General features: G+C 55.0%; 6 protein-coding genes across 6 annotated transcripts; 3 read left to right on the top strand and 3 right to left on the bottom strand.

The window, feature by feature from the left end:
• Positions 1 to 1,563: 1,563 nt before the first annotated feature.
• COL26b_003073 (uncharacterized protein) lies at positions 1,564 to 2,232 on the bottom strand (the record flags this gene model as incomplete). The annotated part of the gene is made up of 3 exons (XM_053175978.1): positions 1,564 to 1,972; positions 2,082 to 2,101; positions 2,182 to 2,232. 3 exons carry the CDS (start codon positions 2,230 to 2,232, stop codon positions 1,564 to 1,566), a joined length of 480 nt encoding a protein of 159 aa, XP_053040145.1.
• A 4,081-nt stretch (positions 2,233 to 6,313) lies between these two features.
• ACR2 (DNA-directed RNA polymerase I subunit RPA2) lies at positions 6,314 to 10,052 on the top strand (the record flags this gene model as incomplete). The annotated part of the gene is made up of 2 exons (XM_053175977.1): positions 6,314 to 6,781; positions 6,843 to 10,052. 2 exons carry the CDS (start codon positions 6,314 to 6,316, stop codon positions 10,050 to 10,052), a joined length of 3,678 nt encoding a protein of 1,225 aa, XP_053040144.1.
• A 1,325-nt stretch (positions 10,053 to 11,377) lies between these two features.
• Positions 11,378 to 13,418, top strand: COL26b_003071 (uncharacterized protein; the record flags this gene model as incomplete). Its single annotated transcript, XM_053175976.1, has 3 exons — positions 11,378 to 11,754; positions 11,856 to 12,168; positions 12,225 to 13,418. The coding sequence occupies 3 exons, from the start codon at positions 11,378 to 11,380 to the stop codon at positions 13,416 to 13,418; spliced, it is 1,884 nt and encodes a 627-aa protein (XP_053040143.1).
• Positions 13,419 to 13,863: 445 nt separating this feature from the next.
• SMD1 (mRNA splicing protein smd1) lies at positions 13,864 to 14,443 on the top strand (the record flags this gene model as incomplete). Its single annotated transcript, XM_053175975.1, has 3 exons — positions 13,864 to 13,877; positions 13,993 to 14,042; positions 14,139 to 14,443. The coding sequence occupies 3 exons, from the start codon at positions 13,864 to 13,866 to the stop codon at positions 14,441 to 14,443; spliced, it is 369 nt and encodes a 122-aa protein (XP_053040142.1).
• A 455-nt stretch (positions 14,444 to 14,898) lies between these two features.
• On the bottom strand, positions 14,899 to 15,654 carry COL26b_003069 (uncharacterized protein; the record flags this gene model as incomplete). The annotated part of the gene is made up of 1 exon (XM_053175974.1): positions 14,899 to 15,654. One exon carries the CDS (start codon positions 15,652 to 15,654, stop codon positions 14,899 to 14,901), a length of 756 nt encoding a protein of 251 aa, XP_053040141.1.
• Positions 15,655 to 16,095: 441 nt separating this feature from the next.
• On the bottom strand, positions 16,096 to 18,753 carry COL26b_003068 (uncharacterized protein; the record flags this gene model as incomplete). Its single annotated transcript, XM_053175973.1, has 3 exons — positions 16,096 to 16,969; positions 17,034 to 18,151; positions 18,211 to 18,753. The coding sequence occupies 3 exons, from the start codon at positions 18,751 to 18,753 to the stop codon at positions 16,096 to 16,098; spliced, it is 2,535 nt and encodes an 844-aa protein (XP_053040140.1).
• Between the last annotated feature and the right edge of the window lie 561 nt (positions 18,754 to 19,314).

The raw sequence follows: 19,314 nt of genomic DNA, 5'->3' as shown, positions 1-19,314 counted from the left end.
CTAGTTCCACATTCCCTCCTGTTCTTCTGTTTTTGGTTATGCCTCCCCCCGACCCCTCGGTCAATGTGTTAGGTGGGGGGGGCTAAGTGGGAGCTGTCCACTGTAGCGCGTCAACGACCATCAGGGAAATACCTGGCAGCTGCAGCTGTGGCATGGCTGCATTCACTGCTGTTCCCTCCCGTCACTGGCCAAAGCATGGACGTGGTGGCTCTTCGAGGGCTTTGGATCATTTCGTTTCTGAAAACCCCGAGAAGGACGAGGAACAACGATAAAGACCACTCGCGCACAACATAGCTTCTGCGATGCGTTCTCTTCCTCGATAGGTCGCATACAACGACAACACGCCCAGCCCGAGAAACAACCTGACAGCGTGACGAGACCCCAAGAAACAGACAACGCACGCCGGCATAGCATCCATGCCCGCAACGATGCGGAAGAGTCGGTTCGGCGACCAATCAGTGCGCCCCAAAGCTTCAGAAACCGATGCATTGATGCGCGATGCGCTGGCACTTTCTGGTCTGTGTGTCTCCGTCCGCGCAGCGTAGCTCCAGAAAGGAATGGCAGAGAAAATAAAGGGACGGGAAGAGAAGGGCTGAAGAGACGAGGGAAAAGGGAAAGATGAGGGAAGCAAAATCCTCGTCTCCCCCCTTCGATGTTTCTCTGCGTTTTTGCTTCCTTCTTAATCTCTGCTTGCACGCTGCAAACCCCACCCGTTTCTTCCTACCTGCGCTGCGAGTCTTGGGACTGTCTCGTCTACTTACCCCTCCATTCCTACACACAAAACCCACATACGCACACTCTCTCCCGTGCGCGAATCGGCCTGCACACCCGCAAGTCACCAAGCATCATCTTTCAGTCGCAGACTCGGCTCCCAAATGAACCTGCCATCGACTTCGGCGCATTGTACCATGTCGATTTCACACCGTCACTTTGGATCGATTAGTTTCGTTTTACCGAGCAGATCCGGTCGTCTTCGTTACAGTATGATCGAAACGGCCCCATTACAAGTGATCAAGCGATCGCGCATCAGTCATGATAGTCATTGATCTACTTTCGTAGCATCGTCATCGTCACCTTCGCCGTCGCTCATCCCCTCTATCCATACCACAAACAGCGCCAGGTACAGTCGGTGCGCTCTCGAGCCTCTCAAATCAAACTGTCCGGCCAAAAAAAAAACTCTGCCATGTTGCGGCTGCCGTTCTTCACCAACATAAAACCACGCTCCGCCCCCAAGCATACTGTTTGGGGAAAAATAAAAGGCGCCCCCTCCATGTGTGCAATACGATGAGATATAATGGGACTGAGCAGGCGCAAGTCGCTCTACTGATGCTGGCGCAGACCGACCGACCAACGCCGAATATTTCGCAAACTGAGACAAGCTTTCAAGACACCATTCCACGCTGCCTGCAAGCATGTATCCTTTCAGTCCTCACAGCCACGTCTGGAACCACGGTTGGACCTGTGGCATACGAGCCGTTTCGCTCGAAGCCGAAGAGACATGAGGGGAAAGGAGCAGTTCAAGGCACAGCCTACAGGACGACCGACAAACGAGAGTACGACAGCTCATCTGTTCGCCCACTTCATGAGCCACTGGATCACGGCATCCAGGTTGGTCTCCTCCTTGGCGCTGATCCCGTAGCAGCAGACTTCGCGATGGCCTATCGACTTGAGATCCAAAGCATCGATCAGCTCATCAACCGACAACTTCTGTGGGAGGTCCGACTTGTTCCCCAAGACTAGAAGCGGTATTTCTCGCAAAGACGCCTGTCCCATGAGAGCATGGAGCTCCTCACGGGCTTGCTGCAACACATCCATGTCGGCGATATCGACAATGAAAACGATGGCGTTGACGCCGCGGCAGTATCTCTCCCACATCGTCCGGAAACGGGGCTGGCCGCCAATATCCCAACACTTCAGTGTAACGTGCCCTCGTTGCACCCGCTTCATATTGAATCCGACTGTCGGGATCGAGCTACACGAGATCTCAGTTAGCCGAGGATGCCGCTAGCCGATGCTGCCAAACCGGAGACCACACGCAGGCCACTTTTGAAGCATCGACAGACGGAGCAAAGGTCGCTTACTCGATCGTGAACTCGCCGCCCTACAATTGCGACCATTAGCATGCGAAGGGAGCAGAATCGGCCGGCACGACGGGGGCTTGCATAGCTCGGTTCGACTTACCGCGAGCACGCGGAGAAGGGAAGTCTTGCCCGCGTTTTGCAGACCAATCATGGTCACGTCCATCTCAGTCGCCCTGCCGTCGCAAATCAGTAAACAGCTAAACAACCATCACCATGTCTGAGGGGCAGAGTGGGCGCAACGGCAGCGGGGTAGGGTCAGAGCGCGCGGGCCGCCGTCGCTGGGAATCACCCCGCTGCCGTAAGTAGACCACAACACGGCAACTCACCAAAATGTCCTCAACAACCAGTCGTACACCTTTCGAAATAGCCCCGCCATGATTGCGGCTGGTGGGCGCGATGCGCTGGCACGGAAAGGGACGTAGAGTTTGATGAATGTGTATGGCGGCAGTCGCTGCAGATGTCCGGTGTCAAAAGCAGTCCGACGACAACGACGGACGGGTAGTCGATGCCGCGCAAGGCTGATGGTAGGTTGCGGCGCGCAAGATGTCTCGTTTGAACAAGGACAGAACGGCGAGACGGTGAGCAGGAAGACGACCGGGTGGGGTTGTGGTTTTGATGCTTAAGTATTCGATGCGCTCAGACGCCTGTCGAAATTAGGAATAAAAAAAATGTCTCGTATGACCCGTGGTAGCCGTTCAAATGTCGCAAGTCAAGTCTCGCGAGCATCGACGAGGAAATGCGCAGGCCGTTCGGTTTGTGCGATGATGGGGGCGGAAGGGTAGGTAGGGACGTGGAGGCTCGAAGGTTCGCTCGTTCTCGTTGGCGTAGGTATGTGCAAGGAGCAGCAGCGCAGCGCAGCGGTGCAGCGGGCGGGAACCAGTTGAGCCAGGTGACGCTTGGCCTGGCCTGGCCTGTCCCGGGTGGGCAAAAGTGCACTAGTCGTGGATAGGCACGGTAGGTGTACAGAAAGAGAAGAGAGGTCTCCACCGGAAGACGGGATGGAGGGGGATCCAATGTGGACTGCCTGCCCTAGCTAGTGGGGGACGAGAAGAGCAGAGCAGAGTATCCTTACTGCCGTCGAGTTCAAGGTACCTCGATCCTGAACCGCACCGCTTGAGGCACAAGCTGTAGAATGAACCGTGCCGAGCTCTTCGTGTGCAAGGGCGGATGGGAAGCGATTTGAGAACAACCGCGACGACAGGGCCTGCAGCGGTTAGGACTAGGGTTTCATTCGTTTATTTCTGCCGGATGCCGGTGGAGCTTCTGCAACGGGTGCGCAATAGACGCGAGAGAGGAGCTGGCGATGCACGGGTGAGGGATTGGTGTATGTAGTAACAGCAGGCATACCTCTGTGATGTTGTGAGTTCCGTATGCAGACCACACGGACAGCAGCGGCGGCGATAGCCGCAACGAGAGCAACAGGGATGGCGAGCGCGGCGAGCCTGGAATAGAAAACAGACGGCAAGGCTCAGATGCAGAGACAGGGATTTTCCACCACGGCTTTCGTCTGCCTTTGGCCTGTGATGGATGGACTGGCTTCGCGACGTCGATGCTTTCTTTCTTTCTCTGGCAAAATGCTGATAGGAGCACCAGCCGAGCTGTCGCGCAGAACCTAGAATATCGTACTCCGAGCAAGGTGAGCGGAATGTGGCTGACGTCCGTTTCGATATAGTGTCTGTGATCCTGACGGAGGCTTGCGAGATGATGTACGGACTCCCCAAGCATGAGTAGACTCCAGCCGACGGCCACGGGCGGCCCACAATGTCTCGGCCCGCAGTCTGCTCTTCTGGGCTGCACCTGGCGCAAAGCAAGACGTGGGTGCTGGAAGGGTGGTGATACGATGTCTTCCTCGCCTGTTATCCGAATGCTCAGTTGAGAAGAGGTCGAGAACGGCAAGATGCAAGGCGAGACCAGGGCTGTCTGGTGCGGCAGCAGATGCAAGACGGGAAGAATGGCAAAGGCCGTAGCAGGCGGCACGTATCCCAGATCGACGCCCCAACAAAGCCTGATGGCGGACCGAAGCGCGGGGCTGGACGGGACTGTGGGATGGAAGAATGGAGGACGGCGTTCGGCGTCTAATGACGTTTGTGATTGTGATGGGAGATCTGTCGTAGTGGGCGGCTCGCCGGCGACGGGGGTCCTAAGCGGCAAACGTTGGAGCGATCATGGACTGAAGCAATGCGGGTCCGGCGCCGCGAAAGGCATGTGAAGCTGAAGCTGTCGCTGTCACTGTCACTGTATCTCCAGCTGTTGGTATTCGCGGCTGCTGGCTGCTCAGACTGGGACTGATGCGGCCGGGAGAAGCAACGTGGAAATAAACTGCAGACGGGTCGAGTGAGAGGAAAAGGAGTGCAGAGATCGAGGTATTTAGCATCAATGTCGGGAAAGGAAGAGACGGTCAGGCAAGGCAAAGAAAGATGATTTGGGCCAGGAGAGTGGTAGGCCCAGGCAGGCACAGATAGGTAAAGACAGCGACGAGGTAATTGATCCAATAATTACAGATCCAGGCGGTGGTAAGGCATGTACTTGGCCCAAGCAAGGTACACAGGCAGGCATCCTCTGCGCGGCACTATCCCCGCGACAACATGCACCCCGTCGCTGCGAGCTGCGCGCTGCGCCGTCGGGGGTCCCTCAGCAACTGTGAATACCTACGCCGGCCTGCCCTGCCTGCCTCACTTACACACACCAATCCACCTCACCCAAACCATCTTCCCTACGGTACCCTTAGGTAAGGTACCTTACTAACGGTAAAGTACCCTACCTTACCTCGACGTTGTCGCCCCCAAAGTACTGTACCTTTCCTACCTGCCCTCTGGTGGGTATGATAGGTAGATGCTCAAGCACCGTCATGAGAAATCGCAGCATTACGGCACATCTACGCAGCCAGGCCTATATCTTTGGGCCTGGGTAGGCTGCGTTGGGCTGCAAGTTTCCAGTGGTACGCCATGCCCCCGTGCTCACCATCAATCATGGTTGGTTCGAGATGCGAGCTAGCTTTGTGTTCTGTGTGTGCTAGGCGCATCTTCGGGAGACATCCCCAAGGCCCAATCGACAAGCACATTGGCAGGACTGACGGCGCAGGGGAGGGGAAACGATGGCCACTAAGGCAGCATGACCACCTTATGCACGAAGACCTTACCTTGCCTTACGACCGACCTTATGCACCTCACTTCCATCACTGCACATGCCTCGCACTCTCCCAGCTGCGGATACCATGCACGCACAGCGAGGCAACATGTTTTCTCTTCCTTCCTCATCTTCAAGAACTTTGAGGATTACGCTTTTGAGTTATGGCCGATGGCGGTGAATTCATGACCGGATCCTATGACGATGAAAGTCTGTCTCTAGACAGGATGCTTGAGTTATTGTCCGTAGTGGTTGCTGACACCAGCTGCTGACGTGCTTCGTCATATCTCCCCGCGGGATCTTGGATGCGGTCCGTCTGGCCGAGTCTATCGAGCGCTCTGCTTCGCATGCCTTACCTAGGTATTCCATGTCGACCCAATAGCTGCCGTCCAATTTCTGGAATCATCGGACGAAACGTAGAGTTCAATATTGCTGATGATCAGTAGCCGAAGCTGTCGGTCGACAGCCCAAGCTGCCTCCTCAGTCCCACCATTCGGGGCCATGTCACACCGAGTAACCAGCTCGGCCAGTCACTGACGGCAAAAGCCTTGTGACAGTTTTGGGGTAATGAACCCTACGTGACACAGACATGAAGCCACTGCAGACTTGCAAGAGTAGCCTGCCCGCGGGAAGGTGATATGGACGTGGTGATGTACTCGTTGGCCGGCTTCCACCTCAGGGACGGAGGTGTCGGGTGTCACTTGGGTAGGTCCCGATGCCGAGACCCCCTTCATTCCCGCCCGGGGTCGCAGTTCAGTGCCTGCACCACGAAAGTGCCCCCTGTAAGCGATAAGATAAAGAAACCCCCACTATCTCTGATTGGCATGATCTCATTGGTTATTTCAATTTTTTCCGCGCTATGTCTCCATAATTATTTTTTTGTTTTCACCGGGGCCCGATCGTCGCAAAGCCTCTTCTCTGGCTCAGCAATTCGATTCGGGGCTGCGAGAGAAGTTCATGTTCACCTCCTCCCTGTTGCCGCCGTCTTGCGCAGAGAGCCAACTCGTACCTGTGCCGTCAAAGTCGCATGACCCAAGCCTTGGTCGCTGCTTCCTCCATACTCCACGGCGCCTCGACACCACCTAACTGCTGTGTAGCAGGCGAACATGGCTCCTTCGGCGACCAGCACCGAGTGGGATCACCAATACAACACCCTCCGCCGCGAGAATCTCTTCAGGAACCCCCCCAAGGACCACACGGCCTATCCGGCTCTGCAAGAAGCTGTCAGCCCGCACATCGACTCCTTCAATGCTTTGTTCAGAGCCGACGGCAAGGGCCTCCTCGCCCGAGGCTTGGAGGACATCGGCGTCAAATCCTACCTCGACGGCGATGACAGAACCGGACCCGAGGGCAAGAATCGCTTGACCATCAAATACAAGGGCGTGTCACTCCAGAAGTCTCAGCTGCCCCCCTCCAACAAGTTCGCCCGCAATCGCGAGATTCTCCCGTCCGAGTGCAGAGAACGACATTGCACCTACCGAGGCAGACTTTCCGCGACATTCGAGTACAGGATCAACGATGGTGATCCCAAGGAGTTCGTTCGCGAGCTCGGCCAGGTCCCTATTATGGTCAAGGTAAGCGCATTTCTTCGCCCAGGTCGTCCTTGGAAGTGCCCAGCTGACAGCATTCCCTTAGTCCAACAGGTGCCACTTGGAAGGAAACTCGCCCGCACAGCTGGTGCAAAAGAAGGAGGAGTCGGAGGAGTTGGGCGGATATTTCATCGTGAACGGCAACGAAAAAATCATCCGAATGCTACAGGTCAACCGACGAAACTTCCCCATGGCCATCAACCGCCCCAGCTTCCAGAACCGTGGCCAAGGCTACACCCCGTACGGTATCATCCTCCGCTCCGTCAGGCCCGACGAAACATCGCAAACCAATGTCTTGCACTATCTGAGTGACGGAAACATGACCTTCCGGTTCTCCTGGAAAAAGAATGAGTACCTCATCCCGGTCATGATGATCCTCAAGGCGCTGGTGGAGACCAACGACCGCGAGATCTTTGAAGGGCTGATTGGCCTGTCGCACTCCAAGTCGGCCAAGAACACCTTCCTGACGGACCGAGTTGAGCTACTCCTCCGCACCTACAAGTCGTATGGCCTATACAGCAAGACCGAGACGAGAGCCTACTTGGGCGAGAAGTTCCGCGTTGTGATGGGCGTTCCGGATACCATGTCCAACTATGATGTTGGTACTGAGTTCTTGCGCAAGATCGTGCTTGTCCACCTGGGCAACGTAAACGTCACCGAGAAGGAAGACAACGACAAGTTCAGGACTTTGCTGTTCATGATCCGGAAGCTCTACGCTCTTGTTGCTGGGGACTGTGCCGTCGACAACCCAGATGCCCTTCAGAACCAGGAGGTTCTTCTCGGAGGCTTCCTTTACGGAATGATTATCAAGGAACGTCTCGAGGAATTCTTGACTACCGCTGTCAGGCTGTCTTTGAGAGAATGGTGCAGAAAACACCCCGCCACGCCATTTACATCTCAAGAATTCGCCAGGGAATTCCCCGGAAACATCTTCAGACACGCCAACGAGAACGTCGGAAACGGATTGGAGTACTTCCTGTCCACGGGCAACTTGACGAGTCCTTCAGGTCTTGACTTGCAGCAAACGGCCGGTTTCACAGTCGTCGCGGAAAAGCTCAACTTCCTCCGTTTCATCAGCCATTTCCGAATGATCCACAGAGGAGCTTTCTTCGCCGAGCTCAAGACCACAACGGTTCGAAAGCTTTTGCCCGAATCCTGGGGTTTCATGTGTCCAGTACATACTCCCGATGGTGCTCCCTGTGGCCTGCTGAACCATCTGGCACACAAGTGTAAGATTATGACCGAGTCTGTCGATGCTTCCAAGATTCCCGCCCTTGTGACGGAGCTGGGCGCCGTGCAGACCTCTTCCGCTGCGACTGACGAAAGCGTCGTCATTATGCTTGACGGCAGGATCATCGGCTTCTGCACTCCTCGCGAGTCCCTGAGAATCGCAGATACCCTGCGGCACTGGAAGGTCGAGGGTTCCCACGGCGTGCCTCTGCAACTCGAGATTGGATACGTCCCTCCCTCCCACGGCGGCTCTTACCCCGGAGTCTACTTGGCGTCTGCGCCCGCACGTATGGTCAGACCCGTCAAGTATCTTCCTTTGGATAAGGAAGATTTTGTTGGGCCCCACGAGCAGCCATACATGTCGATCGCCGTTGTCGAGAATGAGATTGTTTCCGGAGAAACAACGCATGTCGAGTTCAGTCCTACGAATATGCTGTCTATTCTGGCGAATATGACCCCTTTCTCAGATTTCAACCAGTCACCCAGAAACATGTACCAGTGTCAGATGGGTAAGCAAACCATGGGAACACCGGGAGCTGCTCTGCGTCACAGAACCGACAACAAGATGTACCGGTTGCAAAGTGGCCAGACTCCCGTAGTACGATCGCCTCTGCACAACGCTTACGGTTTCGATAACTTTCCCAACGGCACGAACGCTGTCGTGGCGGTCATCTCGTACACTGGCTACGACATGGACGACGCTATGATCTTGAATAAATCAGCACATGAAAGAGGCTTTGGACACGGTACCATCTACAAGACGAAGAAGGTCAGCCTCAAGGACGAGTCGAGAACTAGGTCTGTGAAGAACATCACCAAGCTCTTTGGCTTCGCTCCCGGTGGCTTCGTCAAGGGGCACTACCGCGCCGCTCTTGACGAGGACGGGTTGCCATTCGTCGGCCGCATGGTCCAAGAAGGAGACGTCCTCTGCGCGTGGCACACGGTGTCAGCAGACTACAGCGGCAAGCTGATCAACCTCGACGGACAAACCCACTATGAGAAGTACAAGGAATCTGAGACAGCCTTCATCGAAGAAGTCCGCGTTATCGGAAGCGAGACGGGCAACGAGCCCGCTCAGACTGTTTCTATCAAGCTGCGAATTCCTCGATCTCCAGTCATCGGTGACAAGTTCTCCTCTCGTCACGGACAGAAGGGTGTTGCCTCTCAAAAGTGGCCAGCCATCGACATGCCCTTCTCTGAATCTGGTATGCAACCGGATGTCATTATCAACCCCCACGCTTTCCCCTCTCGTATGACAATCGGCATGTTCGTCGAGTCCCTTGCCGGAAAGGCGGGAGCCCTCCACGGTCTGGCGCAAGATTCGACGCCATTCAAGTTCAACGAGGAAAACACGGCGGCCGACTACTTTGGCCATCAACTGATGAAGGCTGGCTACAACTACCATGGTAACGAGCCCATGTACTCGGGCATCACTGGAGAGGAACTGGCGGCAGACATTTACGTCGGAGTTGTCTACTACCAGCGTCTCCGTCACATGGTTAACGACAAGTATCAGGTCCGAACGACCGGACCAGTCGTGCCAACCACGGGCCAGCCCATCAAGGGAAGGAAGCGCGGTGGTGGTATTCGTGTGGGAGAGATGGAACGTGATGCTCTGCTCGCTCACGGCACCGCCTTTTTGCTGCAGGACAGACTGCTCAACTGTTCCGACTACACAAAGACGTGGATCTGCCGGAGCTGTGGTTCTTTTCTCTCGGTTCAACCGACGGTCTCGCCGTTCGTGGGCAAGAAGAAGCAAGTCACGACGGTGCGATGCAGAAACTGCGCAACCCAGCTGGACGCCGGTGATGCTGTCAGTGCTGCCAAGGTCGAGGGGGAGATCTGGGAGGACGGACAGGGCAACCAGTGGGTTGGAGGAGAGAACACGACGATGGTTGTCGTTCCTGGTGCGCTCAAGTACCTGGATGTTGAGCTGGCAGCTATGGGTGTCAAGCTGAAGTACCGCGTCGATTCCCGCGACGCACCCCGCAAGGGCCCATTGAAGCCCATGTCATCATTACCATAGACGGCGTTTGGTGGACAAAAGAAGTCAGTCACCCCTGTAATTTGATTATGATTTATTCCAGACCCTATCCAATTCGCATGTGTTTCTCTCACCACGCGCCAAGCCTTGTCTGGTGAATGTAATATTCCGAGCTCGATAGCGTTCTTCGTGTGAAAGGCCGAAGGCCGAAGAGCGGTTTGACAAACATTGTTGCCCAGTGTCCGTACGGCCGTGCAAAAGATTCCCAGACCGGATTGGAAATCATGTCATTTGCGATATGCAGGTAACCGATTCCAGCAGACTTTGGAAATGACACTCGTATCACGAAACACCGGTAGCCGTCGTACAAAGGCATGGAGATCGGTTACCGGCTCGGCCTAGGCAACGCTGCCACCAAGCTCTGGATTCAGAAGTGCAGATGCTGACTGCCCTTGCACCTCAGGTACGTTCTGGCAATGGGCCACCGTTTAGTAACGTGACCAGAATACCTTACTTCAGAAGCAAGGGGGTTGCCTCAGAAGACAGCAAACAGCCCACGAGGATATAAGTGATGTCTGATGGTCAAACGGTTCCGCGCATGCTCAGCTGATGATCAATTGTGTTGTGGGGTTGTTTCGAGGGGGCACCCGATGTAAACCAACACAATGGAGGAGGTTCCGAGGGGCTCGCGGATACAGCCTTCAGGCAGGTCGTCTCGCGGACGCTTGCTTTGGTTGAAGTAGTCCTGGCCAGGGTACTTCTATGGTATAGCTACCTAGCCGTCCTTGCCGACAAGAAGGCGCAAGACCCCTTCTTTTCTGTTGGCTGGCTGTAAGTAGTCGGCGCGTGCCTCAGCGCGGTAGATCTTCTGGGGGCACTTTCTTCACTGAGATGCTTCCTTGTCAGAAGAAGCAACGCCGGGGAAACAATCTAAATTAACCTGGCAGCTGTGAATGGCGCGGATACAGCGTGCCACACTCGCCTCGTGCGCTTGGCCTTCATCGAAATACTTCACGTCTCGGCCGCGTTCGTCCCCACCGCCTGACTTGATATCTTTCCTCCCACTCCCCGCCAGTCCTTTGCCCACCTTCCACCGTCTGTCTGTACAATGGCGGATTTGCTCAGAGGAACCATCAAAGCATTCTGCAGTTTTTGAAGCCCACGATCTTCTTGTCCCACACAGGGGAGTCTTCCGTAGTTCAGGTTCCATCGTTTTGATCAGCTTGAGCGACATACCTCTGCAACTGCAACCACAACTGCCGGTTACCCGCCTCCATCCCTCTGATTCAAATATCACTTCCACCTCGGTCCAAGGCCCACGCATATCGTCCTTCAATCCGCTTGAATACAACCAAGCCCGCGTGGCAATGGAGTCTCTTATCGCCCTCTGGTCGTTCATCATTCTCTTCGCGGCAGCTGCCACGGCAGTCCCGTACTCGCCCACGTACAATTACGGCTTCGATGCAGCAAATTTGGTTAAACGCCAAACACAAGACCCTATCGTTGTCACAAAGCTTCCCCTCGCCAATGGAACTGTGCCCGTTCGTCCTGAAATCAGGCAGATGAAGCAGAACCCATACAAATGGAATCTGTTCTTGCTCTCCATGAGCATGCTTCAGTACACGAATCAGAACGACGAGCTCTCGTGGTACCAGATCGCAGGCACGTTTATTCGCTCAACACTCGAGCCAAATCCTAACACCAGACAGGTATTCATGGAGTCCCTTTCGTTCCGTGGAACGGCGTTCCAGGTGCTCCCGGGATCGACGATAGGGGCTATTGCACCCACATGTCCATTCTTTTTCCTCCATGGCACCGCGTCTATCTCGCCCTGTACGAGGTTAGTGAAGGTCAGGAGTCGCAGTACGTGTACATACTAAGTCCCAACCAGCAAGTTCTCTTTCGCCTGGTCCAAATGATCGCTACCTGGTTCACGGATCCAAGCGAGCGTGCTTTCTATCATGCCGCCGCGGCTGATTTTCGCATCCCGTACTGGGATTGGGCTGCTCCACCGCCGGCCGGGGAAAGCGTGTTCCTCCCTGACTTCGAATCCGAAGGCATTCAGATATATGGCCCCAACGGTTGGCAGTACATTGCCAACCCGCTTTACAGCTACAAGTTCAATCCGCTGGATCCCAAAGTTTTCTCCCAAGGCGATGTAAGCAAACAATCAGCAAGCACTTGACGGAGAGGTGCGGGAGCTAATCCAAGCAGTTCCCGAACTGGACAGAGACCAAGCGAGCGCCGTTTGAGAAGACTGACAACCGCAGCGTGGCGCATTCCATCGAACATGCGAGACCGGCTTTACAGCAGAGACTATACACTCTATTGTCAAATTATAAGGACTACGGACCCTTCAGCAACAAGTATTGGGGCACAGCCACCAACCAGTCGCAATTCGACTCGGTCGAAGCGCTTCATGACGCGATGCATGTTTTGGTTGGCAACCGTGGCCACATGTACTACATCCAATATTCAGCCTTTGACCCCGTGTTTTTCCTTCACCATGCAATGGCGGACAGGATAGTCACGATGTGGCAAGCTTTATACCCAAACTCGTGGGTGACGGCCCAGGTCGCGATGGAGCATTCTTTCACCATGCCACCTGGAGAAGTCCATGACGTATTCACGGAGCTCAAACCCTTCTTTGCAAATGCCAGCGGCGCATTCTGGAACTCGGAGATGGCAAACGACACATTGCACTTTGGCTACTCATACGCGGAGACCATTCCTGGACAGGGGGGGGCCAAGTCTGAAGATCGTACCCGCCTCATAACGGCAATCAACAGGCTCTACGGATCATCCAGCCCTTCAACCCTCGTTCAAAAACGCAAGAGAGCCCTTGGGAGACGAGATCGTGGGAAGTTTTCGCAACTTCGACAAGGCACTTTGTCAGATGATGTGTCACCAGACTTCTCACGCGAGCCTCACGTTGCTGCCAGTCTTGTGACTGACGATTACACATACACAGAGTGGATCGCCAATGTCCACGTACAGAACGGCGCACTAAACGGCTCGTTTACTATCCATTTATTCATGGGCGCAGTTTCTGGAGACATTATTTCTTGGTCGGCGGCACCGAATCTGATTGGGTCGATGAATGTCTTCGCCATGAAGAACATGGGATCCGCCAACCATGTATCGGGAACGGTCCCATTAACGTCAGCTTTGATGCACATGGTATCTGCAGGAGGCGTGGCAGGGCTTGATCCAGGCCAGGTCGAGCCCTACTTGAAGACGTTTCTTCAAGTCCGCGTGATTGGAGAGGACGGAGAAGAGGTTCGACCTGATTCTGTCGTGGGTCTCTGCGTCCAGATCGCGAGTTCTGAGGTCCAGGCAGCAAGGAACGAAAGGGAGCTTCCGGTTTGGGGTCCGGTTATTGAAAGGTTCGAAGTGAACTTTGGTTGATGCTGTTCCGATCACGATGATTGATCAAAGTAAAGAATTGATTGGGAGGGGCTTTTTCGGGCTTTTTCAAGTAGATTCTTTCCTCGAGATACTCGACGTTTAATGCGTAATTTTCTTGTCTGAATGTTGCCTCGCCTAATCTTCGTTCATCCAGTGTCGAATTTGGCCTCAATCATTGCCATGCCATGGACGAATAAAGTGAATGTGGCAGGTGCACCGGTACATAGGTACATACTTTTTGGAACATAAGCCACAGCTGCATCTATGCTGCGCCCCAGCCATGCTCTATTGGCCCCACTTCCCAGATACGGGCTGGGAACTTTTCCGAAGCTTCAGCCTCTCCTGCTTCTGCGGCTTAGGAGTCAACTGGTCCACGCAGGGTCGCGACATCCTCCTTCTCACCCACACTATCCCAATCCACACGCGACGTACGGAAGCCGCCAACATGAAGCTCGTCAGGTAAGTATTCAAAGCCTTCTCCCCTCATCGTACTCGGTCTGTGTGCTGAGCTTCCATCGCAAAAGACCGCCATGATCGAGGACCGCCAGAGCTGACATGGACTGCCCACCACCAGATTTTTGATGAAATGCGCCAATGAAACGGTGACAATTGAACTCAAGAATGGTTAGTGTGTTTCTTTTCTTTTTTGTCCTTCCAAGAAGCACGAAGTTTGCGGTAGGACTCCTGATTGAGGACGACTGCTGACGCGATTGCACGTAGGCACCATCGTCCACGGCACCATCACGTCTGTCTCGCCCCAGATGAACACGGCGCTTCGTACAGTCAAGATGACGCCCAAGGGTCAGGACGCCGTGTCGCTCGACACCATGAACATCCGTGGCTCCACCATCCGATATTTCATCCTGCCCGACTCGCTCCCGCTAGACACGCTTCTCATCGACGACGCGCCGAAACCCAAGAACAAGGCTCGCAAGGAGGCTGAGCGCGGCACCGGCGGCCGTGGAGGCAGAGGCGGCCCAAGGGGACGTGGCCGTGGCAGGGGACGCGGTCGTGGTCGTGGTTAGATGGGGTGAGGTCTGTACGAGGCAGAGGGCGCTTCCAGGGTCTGCAGATGAGCATACGCACACTCACAGCCAGTTACGACGGGCGCGGCTGAGAATGGATGATCCACGTGCTATCGCCGTGGGAGATGACTGCAGATGCCTGGGACCGACTTGGAAAGGGGGGGAAAGATCGTCGCGGGACCCCCGGAGACGAAACCCGCGACTTACTTTGCAGTTCGGCCCAGAGCACAAAAAGTATCATATGCATCAAGTTGAACCGGGTGCTCTTCAGGCGTTGGGGAAGATAGGGAAATCAAGACTTCAATTCCACCATGAACCTTTGACACCGCGGTGGTAACGGTGACGCTTGAACACCTAGAGTGCGTGGTGATTGATGGATGCCGAAGTGGACTAAGCTTTGTTCAAGTCGAGAGAACCATGGAAAAGAGGTTGCCAGTAACTTTGTTCCACGGTGTCTACTCATCAGCTCTCCATACCCTAATGATCTGCAATTTTTCCCATCCGGCTTGCTTCCCGCTCTCGCCGACTGTGACAGCTCTCCAACCGTTTCCCAATCCCTCGATGCGGTCCTTGACCTGTTGCGGCTTGTTCTGCGCGCATAAGAGAATGTAGGCGCATCCTCGAGCAGAAAGCACCGAAGGCAAGGCCTCGAGCAGCCTTTCCGTCGTCTCCATGCCGTCCTTGCCGCCCGCGTATGATAACGAGAGGAAATACGAGTCCTCGTCAAAGGTCGTTTTCCTCTCGCCAATCCTCAACGTGTCCGACGACTGGTCGGGCAGCTCTGAGGAAGGCACGTACGGCGGGTTGAAGACGAGAACGTCGACGACGCCGTCGCGCAGCGGGGATGCCAAATCGCCCATCATGGCACCGAGCCAAGCGTGGCAGCCCGTCTCCTCGTTCTCCTTGCGCGCGCGCTCGACGGTGCCGTTTGTCGCGCGACATGCAAAGCCGTTCAGGTCCACGCCCGCCGTCAGGACGTTGCGGGTGCCGAACAGTCTCTCGGCCTGGGCGGCGACGAAGCCTATGACCACGCCCGAGCCGGTGCCGACTTCGACCACGAGGGGCGCGGCGGTGCTGTTCCCGCCAAGGCGGGAGGTGAGGAAGGCTGTTTCCGAGGGCGCAGAGATGGTGTCGAGGAGGAGATATGAGTCCTCTGCCGGTTCGTAGACACGCTCAAAGGGCACATGGGATGTGTCTGGTGTTGGAAGCATGTTCGATCGTCTGTGATTTGTGTCAGTGCGTGTGTCTAGTGAGCGGTTCTCTATGAAACCTTGAGGTGTAGCTTTCGACAGGACACGTCTTTTGGAAACGGGGTCGTCTCACTATTTGCTTTATGATTAATAATGGACGGTCTGCTGTCGCTCCAATGGCAGTTATATCGAGTCGGCGTCGACCCTGAGAGCCAAAAGCGCTGCGTGGTTCGGCGGGTTGAAAAAAAGCCTAGTTTGTGTCAAATCTCGGTCTACCAAAAGGTGGGGTTTTGACTGTATATGGTTTGATGCCCCAAGATGGAAATCGCCAACTGTAATCACTTTGATACGAAACGCCATAATTTATTTTGAAGTTTTATATTCATTGAAATGTTGAGGTTTTGAATATATACAAAGAATTCCAACAAGAGAACTGACGCCATAGATAGGCGAAAATCGCTTCTAATCGATGATACCGTCGGGCAAGAAGCTCACGTAGTCTAGAGGGGCCACCTCTGGCCCGTCTGGAGTTCCGACAATCTTGAGAGTGTCTCCCTTCTCAATCTTGACCCCGGGGAAGTTGATACGAATGGCTGAATGTCCATCCAGGTACTCCGATGGCCAGTGACCCAGCTTCTCCTCCCCGTCTCCCCTCCACTGGCCAACGACTTGGTCGTTGATATAGGCAACAAACGAGCATTTGCCCCTGATGACGTCAAAGTAATTGACAGCAAGAGTGTAAGTTCCAGACTCAAAGTCGACGACGGCTGTAGCAGTTCCGGCAGTCGTGTTGGAGCTGGTGACAATGGCCTTGTAGCCGGACGCCGTCTCGAAGGGGTCAACATTCACAACCTTGTATCCGTCCAAAGTCATGCTCTCGGCCTCGATGCGGTACTTGTAGTTGCCCACACGGCCCGCCTCATCGGCAATGCTGGACTTGTTCCAGTAGAAGTTGTTGATAGCATCACGCCACACAATGGAGTGCCCTGCTTGATACTTGAGCTTGAAGAGGATATGCTCGTAGCGCTCGGCATCAATCTGGTCCTTGAGAGACTCCCACATGGATACAAACGTCTGAGCAGTGGCAGCACCGTCGTAGTGTGCATCATAAAAGTGCTGGATGACGGTCTTTCCGCTCTTGAGCACGTGAGTGTAGGGGACGTGGTGGAACCAGAGGAGGAGGTCGTCCGGTGTGGTGTCAATGTTCTCATACATCTCCGCCACCTCTGTCGGGTACTGTCCAGCGTTACCAGTGCCATTCTCGACTGTTCGGTCCATGCCGATGCTGAATCCGTCCGCTCTGGTCCACTGGCCCCAGCCGTTGTTGTCCTGAGATCTATAGATGAGGTTAGTGAATACAGCACTGGTAAGGCAGGAGGCTGGCACGAGGAAAGACTCACCTAGGCGACGGCCCATAATGAGCGTACAGAATATCGGTCAGCGTCTGGATTCCCAGGTTGCCGCTGTAGCTCTCGTACGCATGCCAACTCTCCATGGACATCTTGGTGATGGTGTCGATGACGGTGGGGTCCAGACCGAAGGTCAGACGGGTCCAGTCCTCAACAATGGTGGTAACATCATCAGTCGGGTTCCACGCTAGTCGGCCGTAAGCATAGAGGTTTGACATGGCGAGGTGACTACCCAGCCAAGTAGAGTTGGCACCGACATTGACAACACCAGCATATCCGGTTAGAGTCTTGTTGAAGCGCTTGCCCGAGAGAATGTCGTGCATCACGGAGGGCTGCCCTCCGATGCGCAGATCGAAGTCCAGGATGGTCTTCCACAGAGGAGGGAGGTAAACGAGATGATCCTGTTGCCCGAGGTATTCCTGCGAGATCTGCAGCTCGATAGCCATGTTGGTGTGCTCCAGGTTGGCAAAGAGAGGCGACACAGGCTCACGGACTTGGAAGTCGATGGGGCCATACTTGATCTGTACAACGACATTGTCGTCGAACTTGCCGTCCAGCTCCTTGAAGAATTCCACAGCCGCGTTTGCTCGGTCCGCGTGCCAGTCTGTCCAATTCAGTTGATCGTAGACAAAGGCACGGAACATGACGATGCCCTGCTTGAAGCCATGGTTCTTCAGCTCCCTGGCAAAGAGGTTGGCACCGTCCGCGAGGGTTCTGTTGTATGTTATGGGGCCAGGCTGGCCCTCGGAATTGGCCTTGACGAGGTATCCGCACATGTCTGGGATGCGCGAGTAGAGCTGCTCGGTGATGTTGCCCCACCACGCAATGACAGTCTCGTCGAGGGGATCGAACGTCGTGAGGTTACCAAAGGTTTGCGGGGAAGCAAAGTTCATCGAGATGCCAATTTGGACGCCCCAGGGCCTGAAGGCATCCGCAATTCTCTTCAAGCCGTCCATGTTCTCCGAGGACAGGAGGATGGGGTTGGCGTTGACGTTATTCACGATGATGCCGTTAATTTTGGCTGAGGCTAGGAGGCGGCCGTATTGAGAGACGCGGGTCATGTCGGTAACAACCTTGAGGTTTTCGAAGAAGATGGAGACTCCTCCGTACTGCGAAAGTTAGCATGGGAGTGCTGACGGACAGTGATTCATGAGACAGAGGGACTTACACCACGCTCGATGCTGCCGTGAGTTCCGGTGCCATCCATGTTATCCCACTGGTTGGCCCAGCGAATCTTTGCAGACGGGTTGGTCGCGTACGCAACCTCACTGAAGTTGCCTTGAGCAAGCAAGCTCAAGTACTCAAAGGCACCGTACAAGGCGCCCCTCTCATTCTGACCTAGAATCTTGACCGAGTCGCCCTTGACGCTCAGCCAGAAGCCATCTTCGACGAGGTCCGCTGTGACACTGTCGGCACCGCAGGCCGCAACGTAGGTGTCGAGGGTGGCCACGACGATAGAAGAACCATTGCAAGCATCGCTGCCAACTGTGACCTCCTTGCCGAGAATGCCTTTGTACCCCTTTTGCAGCTCGGAAAGGGCAGAAGTAATCGGACCGTTCTCCGTGGCGTTGAGTCCAACTACGGCAGAAGGAAGAAGAGCGTTCGCTGCGCCTGCCGACTCGGGGAGTCTGGCGTAGCGCAGCCAACCGTCGAGGCCATCCTCGGCGACAACGAGGCCGACGATGGACGCGAGGAGAAGAGACGTCCGCATGGTTGGTGCCGCTGGAGAAGAAAGCCAGTTGGAGAAGCGCTTGCTCTACCAAGCTCCCGTGGCAACTCAGGGTGGCATGGTGTTATAAAGCCAGCTCCAAGCGCGTCATGGGTAGCCATCCAGATCTGCGAACTCGCAGCGAACGACTCCCGGAACCCAGCATCGGGGCATTCCCGACCGGGGCAGACAGTGGTAATGCCACTATCGCATTCAGGCTAAAAGGGCACTCGGTATTCATCCATGGGCTTGGAGTGGAGAGCCCTGGAAGCAGGTACGGACATCAGTCGAAATAAGTCCAGATGGACCCGTCAAGAGTGTGACCCTTCATTTGGAGTCTAAACCGCGACGTGCGGAGAAATTGGCGCTAGCGGAGAGGGGAGAGGCTTGGACGAGAAAAAACAGCCCAGAGTTGGGTTGAACATGACCCGAGCAGCTCTTGATTTACATGCCCTGAGCCTAAAGCTATGTTGAATCAGTTGACGGGTCAATCAACATGGAGAAAGGTTCATGTAGCCTTTTGCAGCCGTCAGGGCACCTAGGTCGATGGCGAGCAGGCGACCG

This window comes from Colletotrichum chrysophilum (genome assembly GCF_026319265.1).
Source record: "Colletotrichum chrysophilum strain AFK26 chromosome Unknown scaffold_16, whole genome shotgun sequence".
Classification (NCBI taxonomy): domain Eukaryota; kingdom Fungi; phylum Ascomycota; class Sordariomycetes; order Glomerellales; family Glomerellaceae; genus Colletotrichum; species Colletotrichum chrysophilum.
This window is presented reverse-complemented; position numbering and strand designations above follow the sequence as displayed.